This window comes from Neovison vison, chromosome 11, assembly GCF_020171115.1.
Source record: "Neovison vison isolate M4711 chromosome 11, ASM_NN_V1, whole genome shotgun sequence".
In the NCBI taxonomy this organism is placed as follows: Eukaryota; Metazoa; Chordata; class Mammalia; order Carnivora; family Mustelidae; genus Neogale; species Neogale vison.
This window is the reverse complement of record NC_058101.1, coordinates 8,985,436-8,997,765: the sequence shown is the minus strand read 5'-3', so window position 1 is coordinate 8,997,765 and position 12,330 is coordinate 8,985,436. Positions and strand designations below refer to the sequence as shown.

The 12,330-nt window shown below is 40.9% G+C and overlaps 1 protein-coding gene across 1 annotated transcript in view; it reads left to right on the top strand.

The window, feature by feature from the left end:
• The window catches only part of LOC122889388 (alpha-fetoprotein-like), a 46,888-nt gene extending 34,764 nt beyond the window's left edge, over nt 1-12,124 (top strand). Inside the window, exons 13-14 of the mRNA XM_044224484.1 lie at nt 5,169-5,301; nt 12,077-12,124. Coding sequence (XP_044080419.1) covers nt 5,169-5,301; nt 12,077-12,124 — 181 coding nt within the window. The remainder of the gene's footprint in view (nt 1-5,168; nt 5,302-12,076) is intronic.
• The last annotated feature ends 206 nt before the right edge of the window (nt 12,125-12,330 follow it).

The window sequence follows — 12,330 nt, the reverse complement described above, 5'->3', positions numbered from 1 at the left end:
AATTCTAAGCTGAAAAATAGAATGAAGGGAAATATTTTTGAATAACAGCCATCAGGTTGGTAGGTAGAGAGATCGGGGTGGGAGAGGGAGGAAATGGGCAGGAGAGGTAAATCAACTGCAAGCAGATCTCAAGTGTTTCAGTTTTTAGGGGGAGGGAGCCAAGCTTCTAAGAGGCACAGAGTCCCCAGGTGTAGAAATGACTGCCTTTATGTATGGAGTTCCAAGGCAGGATAACATGACCTCCTGATACCCCTGTTCTGAATCTCATTCCCAGAACTTCTGTCTTCTCATAAAGGGAGCTTCTTCACCCATCCCTATTCCAGTACAATTCGGATGTTTCTCCTGGTTTCAAATAAGCAGCCGCTGGCTGGTGTTCTGGAAACCCAGCAGTCTTGCTGGTCCTCCCCCTACTGGTCCCTCAGGGGAAGTGCATTTGGAAACCTGCCCACGCAGCAGGAGAAAGCAGAGTGGTCCAGTGTGACCAAAGCACAAGTGAGAGAAGGAAAATAAACTTTTGGGGTGAGACTCGAGGGTTTGGGAGGGGCCGAGCCATGACAGCACTTGGACCCCACAGCTTATAAGTGAGAGAAGAGGAGGGTAGAGACAAGGGAGCTTTCCTGGCTCTCTCATTAAGTTTCTCTATTACTATTGGATCTATAGCTCGGATCCTCAGGGAAATTGTAAAGATGCTCATCAATCTTTGGCTGAATGGAATAAATGAATGAACAGGAGAAGAGCCGTGACAATGTACTATTTATTGTGAGAATCAGGGAAGAAGGAGACCATGGTTGGAAGCAACTGATAATTTGAAACGGAAGTAAGATGTGCTATTATTATTACAGCTATTGATCATTACTATTACCTTTGCCATTATTTACTGCCTGAAGTATGCCACTTACTATACTCAGCCCTTTAATGCGCTATTTTGGGGCCCTTACAAATGCCTTGCAATGTAAGTGTTCAAATTTTCTTTTTATAGATTAAAGTCAGAGGGGTTAAGTGTCTTGCTCACCATCACACTACCTAGTTGAACCAAAGTTAGTTTGACTTCAACGTTTGTGCCCTTTTTATGACATCAGAAGGAAAGAGGAGTCCAGATTTTGCATGAACCAGTAGTAAACTCTGTCTCCATCCTACACCAGCCCCTTCCCTTTCCATGCCGAATGCCCTAAGCCAGACCATAGAAGCCCTAACTACATGTTTGGAGATGAGGTATTTCCGCAGTGTAGGTACCATGACTGGTCGTTTCTATTACCGGGGACTTCTGCAAGCCTATGCTCTCAGGATGGGTCAGTAAATTTCAGCATCATGATTAGTATTGTTTTTGTAGGAAAATACATTCTAAGACAAAGTCCATCAAATTCCAATGGGATATATCCTGTATTTCTCACTTTTACTAAGTAATTTCCTAAAAACTGATAATGATTATTCAAAGGTAGTGGAAACTGGTTTGAGGATATATCTAACCATACAGACTTATATTACGTAGAGACACTTAAAAACAAGTACAGCATTTTCTTTCAAGTGGGATCAAGTTTAGATCTAATTAGAAGACTAACTACAGAACTGTAGGAGAGAAAAAATAATGTTTATACTATTCTATTTCTTTTTAAAATATTGATTTCTGTTACTATTAAAGTAATGCATAATAATTGCAAAAAATTTAGAAAATACAGGAGAGAAGAAAATCAAAATACTTTTATTCCAACACTGCAGAGCTGCCCAGTATAAACATACATGTAGTATAAGAATATATGTCACATACACATACAAGCACACGCTCCCACAATTGCCCTTTGCCCATCAGTCTGTGGTCTAATATTTAATAATACAAGTTTTGCACAATCTTGAGACTAGCTGCTTATACAAAATTTTGGCTCCAGCAATTATCCCTAGAATCCTGAGGGGAGAGCTTAGGAAACTCCCTTCACCCCCAGGAATTCTCCAAACATGCTCTCCCTGACACCACTCCTGGGCCCCTGGGAACGGTCCTGCCCTCCAGCTGCTGCTGTCTCCTGCTCAGCTATAGGATGGATCCCTTGAAATGACAAAGCTGCTTTCTGTTTTGTCGTGAAAAAAAGATCAGTCCTTCCCCCTGACCCCCAGAATTATCCATTTGCGGCAGGTCCCAGGGAAGTTCTGGGTGTGTCCCCATGGTCGGCAGGACTTCAAGGAAAGTTCCCTTACGGCACTTTTTCAAAGTGCGGATCCCGTGTAACTCAGAAATGAGACCAATGAAGGCCCAGATGGGAACCATGAAATCATTCCCCTCTTCCACTGATCAAGCTCTCTTACTGGATGGAGGTCTGCGAGGGTGACTTCTGGTCTCAGGAGGAGTTCTCCCAAGTGGTTCCCAATCCTCTTGCCTTCTGGGAGGGAGGCTGACCTCACTGGTTTGCTGTATATGCCCCAAACTGTAATATTCCCAGGAGGTCTGAAATCACAGATACTAATGCAAAGAGGAGATGACATACAGCCTTATTAAAAAGGTAAGTGACAGTATTACACAGAATAATATAAATTCTCAGCACACTGCCTGGATCATAGTAGATATCCGTACACTCAAAAGATGCTGGCTGTTGCCACTATTCTTTTGTATAGCTTTTAAAAATTGTAATGTATGCATTTTGGTCACGAATTACTCTTTAAAACCACATTTTAATGGCTCTATACTATTCCACCATCTGGGTTCCATAATGAATTTAACCATTTCTTATTGCTGGACATGAAAATTGTTTTCAATTTCTAACCAACATACATTGTGACAATGAGCATTTTTGTACATAAATCTTTGTTCCCGGTGTATGTGATTTTCCCCGCTAGATTCCTAGGACTTAGGAGGCAAACATGGAGGCAGTTAAAAGCTCTTAGCTTCTTTCAGCTCTGTCTGGCAGCTGAGGGGCAACCATGATGTGTTCTTCAAACCAGCCTCCTTTTGAGGTAGTTTCTGAAAAGAAATCATTAGTGGGGCACCTGCGTGGCTCCGATGGCTAAGCATCTTCCTTCCAATCGGATCATGATCCCAGGCTCCTGGGACTGAGTCCCCCATGGGGCTCCTTGCTTCTCCCTCGGCCGGCCACTCCTACTGCTCTTGTGCCCTCTCCCTCTCTCTCTCTGACAAATAAATAAAGTCTTAAAAAAAAAAAAAAAGAAAGAAAGAAATCATTAGCTTCTGCTTTTGTAATATTTTCAGTTCTGCTGTTGCTTTAGCTTTGTGTATCGGCCAGGCAGGCTGGGGGAGTGAGGGTTGGGGGCGGTGGGAGAGGGTGGACTTGAAATGGCAACTTCAAAGAGGCGTGTCCCATGGACGACCATTCAGCGGGAGGTCTTGTTCTCTTGTTTAATGGGAGCAGGCTATGGGCCTGTGGGCGCAGCTGATTTTGTCGGTCCCGAGGGCACTATTTGACTGGGCTACGCTTGAGACCTGCAAAGGTTCAAGTTTGCTCTATCCATGTCCCCCACTTTGCTCCCAGGCCCGCCTTCCTTCAGGTGACCATGCTCGCAGTTGCACAGTGCCTGAGCTGGTGCCCACATATGCTGGCGATGTTGCTGTTGGTCGCTACTGGGCAGCAAAAGGTGGTGGCCTCTTAGTCTAGGAGTCAAATGACTCAGTGAGCAGCTGGGGGTAGCTGGCCGCATTGACACAGCTGGAGAAGAGGACGGCGTGTCGGGGCGGAGAGCGGAACCGGCCCGGTGCGCACCTCCTGTACCTCCTCTCTCCGCCTCGGGTCCCGCCTCTCCATCGTCTCCAGCGGATGGCAGCTGGACACAAACCGTGTCTGCCACCTGTCACGTTGGCAGCCCCCCCCCCCCAGCAAATGGGAGTCTGGAGTCTTCTGTCTTGTGATATAATATTATACTTCTAAGCCTAAAATAATTACTATCTGCAATTGTTTACTAGACCCCTGGTTTAAATTGTCATAGAAATAGCTACTTCGAGTTTTGAGATATTTTCTTTTATACCCATTCAAGGCACAGATAAGGCCACTGGGTATTATCAATGAATTTGAAAATGAAGAATCAGCAAGGGTTTTTGGTTGAACAGTAAAATACCAATTAATGTACATTTTCCTGACCCCTCTTGGTTATTTTCTCTTTGGTTAAATCTGCCTTGGTCTAAAACGGTGAAAAAAAAAGAGAGGGGGGGGCGCCCGGGTGGCTCTGCCTTTGGCTGGGGTCATGATCCCAGAGTCCTGGGATCGAGCCCCACATCCGGCTCTCTGCTTGGCGGGGAGCCTGCTTCCCCCTCTCTCTCTCTGCCTGCCTCTCTGCCTACTTGTGATCTCTCTATCAAATAAATGAATAAAATCTTAAAAAAAAAAGAGAGAAAGGGAAAATATAACACTGGAAGATTTGGAATACTATTTTATTAAGTAGAGAGACAGAAACCAGGTTACACTTTTGAATATTCAAAGTGGTTGAAACTACCGTTGTGGGGGGAACTCTTCGGTGAAGGACGTCAGAGATACTGTCAAGCCATGATAGTTTGAAATTAGCTCATTGGTTTATCATTAATAATGTTGAAATACCCTTAGCTTTCAGGTGTGTCATACTTAACATATTTATTTGGAAGCTGGTTGTTCAGCATAAATGTTCCTAACAAAATATAGGAAAACGATTTAACTTACTATATCCATCTATTTACCAACCAATGCCATAAAAAGAGAAAACAAAAATCTCTATCCTAGTAATAATTATATAAAAATAATTAAATTTAATGTATGAATTATGTAAAAGAGATGTCCTGGAAGAAAAGCATGTTGGGTAAAACACGAAGATGGAGATGGGCGGTGTGACCTGTGAACACATCACCGCGTTTTCAGGGCTTCCAAGCGTCAGAGTGTGGGTGACGAAGAGGCATGGGTCATCCCAGCTTTTTTTCTTTTTTTTTTTAAGATTATTTACTTATTTATTTGACAGAGAGAGATCACAAGTAGATAGAGAAGCAGGCAGAGAGAGAGGGAAGCAGGCTCCCTGCTGAGCAGAGATCCCGATGTGGGACTCGATCCCAGGACCCCGAGATCATGACCTGAGCTGAAGGCAGCGGCTTAACCCACTGAGCCACCCAGGCACCCTGGTCCCAGCTTTAAATCAACAAGGCAGGTGTGCAAGCTGGCCTTCGAGAACTCAGCGGGTACTTGTGTTTTTGCCACTCCTTTCTGACTCAGGCTCCTCAGCCACCTCGTGAAGCAGAAGCCACACGCAGCAGAGATGCAGTTCCGATCCATGACTGACAGCTTTGCCCACGTGGTGGAGAAGTGCTGCCCAGCGGAGACAAGGGAAATGTGTTTCCGAGAAGAGGTATGTTTGTCTGTTCTCGCAGTGCGCTTAGGAGGTACGGAAGTTAAAAAAAAAAAACAGAACTAAACAAAACAAAAACCCTTTCTCCGTCCTAATTGTGGGTGAAGGCAGAGAAAATCGCAGTCCAGATGGATTGGTGGAATCCGTTATATTCGGCTTTAAGATATGTGATTGAGAAAACTAGCGGTTTAGACAGGGATAGGGTGGAATACCAGTCATGACACCAGATGGCGTGGGGATATTTAGGGTTGGGGGTGTGAGGAGGGAGGACAGACTGAAGATTTGGATAATTATAGACAAAGGGTGTCCTTGGAATGTCATGAAATTTTAAAGAAATAACAGTTTAAAAACCTGTCTGGGCAAACTGTAGTTTTGTTCTAGAAATTTCTGGGGGCACAGTCAGGAATAGTCACCAAATGTAGTTTGGGGCTTCACTAAGGAGCCAGTGGAAAGGGTTTCATTTTCTCGGTGGCCAGAAGATCATTATCGGAGAGGTTGAAGAACAGAGAGAGAGGAAGAAACCACGACAGAGAAGAGTCTGTGTGCACACCCACCGAACGGACCACCAGCAGACTGTTTTCTGGAATTCATCTAATTGCATATAGTTAACAAGTAAATGATTTTCATGCTAAGTCGTAGGACTTAAATTTCTAAGAATATCATGGTAGGATGCGGCACAGAAAATTCATGGAGGGGACCCAGGACAAACTGCTGTCCCAGGGACGTGATAGGAGGAGCAGAAACTCAGGTAGAGTAGATTATAGTATCTGAGCGGAGGAATGCAGAGTGTAGGTGTAAAAAAGTAAAGCAGACTTTATAGTGCAAATGGGCTGGGACCATTCGGACCAGGGTTAAGTTTAGCAGTGGCCCAGGGAAATGTTTTCACAGGTAACAATTTTTATGAATCCTTAGTTACCTTCAGTGGCTCTTTTCTACCTATTCAGCTAAACTGTACATGTATTTATGTTAAAAATGAAATGTCTATGGTCTAGTCAAGGGCAAGCAAATGACAGCCCTCAGGCTAATCGACTCCACCTCCTGTTTATGTAAATGAGGTGGTCTGACACACGGTCCTGCCCATCTATTTACATATTCTCTATGGCTGCTTTCTGTCCACAATGGCTGCATTAAACAATTGCAGAATGATGAGTTGTGACAGAGACTGTATGAACGGCAAAGTCCCAAATATTGATTATCAGGCTGTTCACAGAAAAACTGTACTGACTCCCAGACTCGCTAATAACAAAGTCAGAGTAATCACCTACGCTAGAGTCTATTTATTTATTTTAAAGTCTTTTTTGCTTTTTGTAGAGCATTCAGAGAACATATTTCCACCTGAGTAACAACCCCATAGCCACACAGATCAACACACTCAAGAAGGGCCTGTGTCTGCGGATTCCCAATGGAGTTTTCTTGACGTATTCTTGCTTCTACGACTTGCTCCAACTCTCACTGGAGAACAGCATGATAGGGAGAGTTCTGTGGGCTTTTCCCAGGCCTTTCACCTAACAGTGATCTAACTGAATGGTTTAAAAGCCCAACTATTTTCCTTTTTCCTCCCCTCCCCTCTCTACTTTCTTTTAGGATCTCTCCCCCAAATTAAAGGAGAAAATAGAAGCTATCTGAAGAATATATCATGTTAATTAAAGTTGGCCAGAATTACTTCTTCAGATAAAAATGCTTATTATCTGTAATTATGCCTTATCTCTAACGTTTTGTCAAGTTTATCCTTGTCTGATTATTCCAAGGCAGTGATTCTGAAATGTTAGTGTGCATCCAATCAATTCCAGAGCTTGCTGGAAAAAAATCAGCGTTTTCCTCCCACAGGGTGTCTGATTCAGTAGTTCTGGGGTGGGGTCTGATAATTTACATTTCCAACAAGTTCCCAGGTGCTGCTGACGCTGCTCATTTGGGAACCTCTTGAAGAATTATTTTGCTGGGGCACCTGGGTGGCTCAGTGGGTTAAAGCCTCTGCCTTCCGTCATGATCCCAGAGTTCTGGGATCCAGCCCTGCATCGGGCTCTCTGCTCAGCGGGGAGCCTTCTTCCTCCTCTCTCTGTCTGCCTCTCTGTCTACCTGTGATCTCTCTCTGTCAAATAAATAAATAAAATCTTAAAAAAAAAAAAGAATTACTTCGCTAAGGTGCAAGTGGCTAATCATACACTGTTCCCTATCCCCTCCCCATATTTTCATATGCCCACCTCTCAGTGAGAAGCTGGAACCAAGGATAGGAGGGGAAGTAATGTAACAATTGGAAACAACATTTATGAAAGGAAGGGAGAGAATTGGGGGATATTAAATATAAAGCTACGACTGCAATATTTTTAAAAACAGCCGTATAGTATATGAACAGGCTTAACAAAAAAATGTGGGGATAGATGACCAAACTACTTAAGAATTTTATCGCCAAGAATTGGTGTCTTTGTACTTCTACCTTTATGAGAGGGGTCTAGACTCTAGTGCAAAGGAATAAAACCTAGCTACTCTAGGAAGCCCCTTGGAACCAACACCCCAGAAGTGAAGAGGCTCAGCCAAAGGGCAGTCTGTGCTTGTTCCAAGTTAGCTAGAAAAGACTAAGCGCTCCAAGGACCTGCAGGCATGTTCTTTGTTTTCTTTTGAGATTTTAAGAGTCAATTATGGGAACCTGTTCTGCCTGTTAAAAGAGAAAGTAGGCAGGATTGAAGACTGTCTTTCTAGCTATAGCCATTGAGAGGATAAAACCTTTTTAGACAAGATGGAAGACATTTTAAGAAGCAAGCCAAATTCTGAGGAGAAAAAGGATGGACCAAAGTCAATGTTGGAATGTTGGCAAGAGTACAACTGAAATATATAAAAGGGGGAAAAAAAAAAAGAAAAGAAACTCAGCTATACAGGGTGAATTTGGATCATCCAGAGAAAAGGCATCTCAGATTTCATGAAACAATTTGTAGACATCAGCAGGTTCAAAGAGAAAATTCAACTCAGAGAAATTCTCTCTGCCAGGTCAGAGGGGAATGATAATTATAGCCCGAGATATTTCCCTATCAACCAACAGAATATAATATAGAAGAAAGTATTGTTCTTTCTTCATGAAAGCTTATTCATGAATAAGCAGAAATGTGGGCAAGTTAAAACAATGTTTTGAAAATAATATATGAAATTTAACAATGGAAAAAAGGCAAGGTTCTACTGTTAGATGTGACTTAACCCAGGTTCATGTGGAGAGATCTGCTGGTTAAGTCGTCTGTACCTACCAGCTTGTTGCATCTAGTCTCAGAGCTACCACAATCTTGGATGTGTTTCTGAAGAGAAAACAAGGATCAGATGAACCAACATGATAACCCAAACTTATGTGGATCAGGTCATTCCCGGTTACTATGTTCAGTTTCTTACCACAGTTTCTTACAGTTACGCAAGCTTTGAAAATTGTGTAGGTAATGCACGAGCATAGTAAAAGTTCATGCAGAAGACCAGGGTGCATTTCCCATTCCCAAAAGGTAACCAGTTTAAGTTTTCACTTTTAGTTCCAGTGATTACCATCATTGCTGTAGTAGTTTCTTAAAATATTAACATCACATAATGAATTAAGTGTATTTAGGCTAACTTCCAGAAGCCTATCTCTAGATGTTTTCTTAATTTATTTAAAAGTATTTTTAATTCTTTTATTAGTTATATGCTATTTCTTGGCCCTTTAATACCAGTCAGCATCTGGTGATTCTCCAAAAATAGTTACCATGTCTAAACTTCCTTTGACTTCCTTGCCAGATTTTTTTTTTAATTTCATTTTATTTTGTTTTTTGTTTTTTTCCAGCGTTCCAAAACTCATTATTTATGCACCACACCCAGTGCTCCATGCAATACGTGCCCTCCATAATACCCAACACCAGGCTCACCCAACCCTCCACTCACCACCCCTCCAAAACCCTCAGTTTGTTTCTCAGAGTCCACATGGTTTGTCTCCCCCTCCGAAAGCTATATATACTATTATGTTTACATTGTCTGGGTTTATTTATCTGAATATTAAATATAAGGTTCATATGCTTTGTTCATAAGTGGTTGTTAAAAAATGGAAACCATTAAATACTATATTTAATTGTGTGTTTAGTTGGAACACTATTTACATTAGTACCATGAATGGATGGACCAATGGAATGACTTACTCTGTTAAAAGGTGTAGAGATTAAACAAAATCTCTCTTACCTAAGTTGCAGAAAATCACGCCACTTTTATTAGTTTTGCACATTTGGATTACAATTCCCTAGTATATCCTTCTGTTTTTGAGAGTTGTTAATTGTCTCTCTTTTTCTACGTTGGCAAATAAAGCACCTACTTTCGTGACACTGCTGAAATGTTTCAGGTTCTTAATAATAGAGTTTTTGTAACAGAATATTCTGTCTTCTTAAAAGTATATTTCAAAAAGTCCTCTGACTTAATTTTTCAATGGATCTAATTATTTCTAATAATTTCTAATAATCTAACGATTCATGGCTGTCCACATGGGGTTTCATTTTAGTGTAATCCTGGGTAAATTGGACTATTTCTAAAATACTATTTTATGTTTTTTCTTGGACTATTTTGTTTTGCTGGACTACGTTCCTAACACATATGTGCATATGTATGTATTATTTCAGAATGAACAGCTGGGAAATAAACTTTCTGGGTCCTTGCATTTTAAAATATTATTTTGTCTATATATTTGCGCAATATTTTTGCTGATATGTCAATGGGGGTTCTTTGGATATAATGATAGGATTGAATTCTGGCTAAGTAAAGATTAGCTAATTGAAAGGGTAGTGATGGCTACAGAAATCTTTAAGAATTTTATAAAACAGGCTGGGCAGCAGACAAGAACTAAAACCAATTCAAAAGTCAATGACTTTCTGTTCTTTTACTACTGTGACATCTCATCCTTTTATTATCCTGAGTTCCTATTTTTGTACTTTGACATATTAGTCAATATCATACTGATGACTTTTTTTTTTCTCACTCATTTTTTTTCTCATTCCTCGTTCATTATATCTTGTTGCTTTTTTTTCTTTTTAGCATTGATAAAGATTTCTTATTCTTTTTTATTTTTTAAAGATTTTATTTATTTATTTGACAAATAGAGATCACAAGTAGACAGAGAGGTAGGCAGAGAGAGAAAGAGGAGGAAGTGGGCTCTCTGGCTGAGCAGAGAGCCCGATATGGGGCTCCATCCCAGGACCCTGGGATCATGAACCGAGCCGAAGGCAGAGGCTTTAACCCACTGAGCCATGCAGGGCCCCGATTTCTTCTTTTTTTAAAATAATATTTTTACCATTATTGCACTGGGATTTTGGAAGAGATGAGAGACAATACATTTTAAAAGAATATTGGCAAATTGTTATGTCCAGAGAGTATCTATAATTAAAAAAAAAGTAGTGTTGAAAAGCATGTCACAGGGATATGGAGAAATTGACTGGTAATGTTTATTCCAAAGTCTTAAGATGGGTGACATGATAGCGGTCTACCAACATGTCTAGGATTATAGGAAACCAGAGTGACTAATTTGGTGTCAGTGTAAGGAAAATGTCTCCTCTTTCTTTTATCTGATCTCTGACCTCCATCATAAGAGTCCATGTTTTATATTTCAATATCTTCCTTGGACTTTGCCTCAAGATATAATGCTACCATCCCTTATTTCATGCAGAACATTTCTCATTATTATGATAGTTTCTCAGAAGCCTTTCTTCTACCTTACCTTTATCAGAAACGTCCCCCTTACCCCAACATTTGTTATCATTACAAATTAGAAATTTATTGAGGAACTATGAAATAAATACAGTCGAGAGGGACAGATATAGAGAAATATGACTTACTCCACTCTTGTTAGGTTCAGAGCCAATGAACAAGATTAAATATGAGGGTCTTGAGGTTAAGCTTATGGGAACATTTCCCATGAAGATGGATTTAAATCTTTTAAATTTAAAAGGCATTTTCAAGGCACTTCTTAAATCCAAAGTCATGAGTTGCCAAAGAAACGAGGATATGTTAAACTGGGGAGCAATTTTTAAAAACAATCTTAAATAGATTCCAGTCTCCAGAGGATTTAAATGTGGTCTGTTTGAGGGCAGGAAGAAGGACTAAATTAACTGACTTCTAACCATGTCCTACAGGGTGCTAGGAGCTCTTAGGAGTGCAAGCCATCTATCACCTGGGGGGCTGTGTGTGTGTGTGTGTGTGTGTGTTCATCTCAGCAGTGGAGTTCTAGGGTCCCATTCCCACAGTTAACTAAGAGTTAACTTTTATTGATTTCTCTGGGCTTCCACAAATAACTTTTATTTCAATAAAGCCTACCTGGGTAAAAATTGAAGAGAACTTCTGGAGTTAACATCGAGATTGATTTCAGTATGTATGAAGGCAGTAGAGACACTGATAATGTTGGTGATTTTATTCTTCTTAAGTTCTTATACCTGATAATGATTTAGCATGGGATTAGCCTTGGGAAGCTTTAAAATGTAAGGAGAATCTGATGTTGATTGTCTGTTTTCTTACCCTGCAGCAAGAGTCCCATATTTTTGTGAGGAAAAAACAAATTTTTATTTATTCCGAATCTGGGGTCCTGAGCGGGGAGAGACATTGCAGTTAGTAAAGCCCTTAAGCTCAGAGACTAGGCTCTAAGAAATTCCAAGACCTTGAGCTGTGGGCACATTAGAGCCTCTCTCAGGCATATAATAGACAAGTCTTAAAGATTTTCTATTTGTGGATCATAGATATTCAGATGTTTTGTTTTGTTACAGATGTGCTTATTTGCTTTTTCTTTTTCCCCCCCTAGGGGTCCAAACTGATTGAAAAGTGCCAGTCTCTTTTGGGAAGCAAATGATTCCAGAAAATGTCCAAGTGAAGTCTTTGCTGAGCTCTGCCTTTTACTTTTCATGAGTAATAAAACGCATGTCTCCTATCCAAAATACTAATGTTGTTCATCATTTTTAAGCTACTCACAATGTTACTCAAGGATCCTTGCCAGGCTACACTAAATCTCTCCTTCCCTGCTTAGCAGAGAAATCTACTTACCATAACCCTCATACA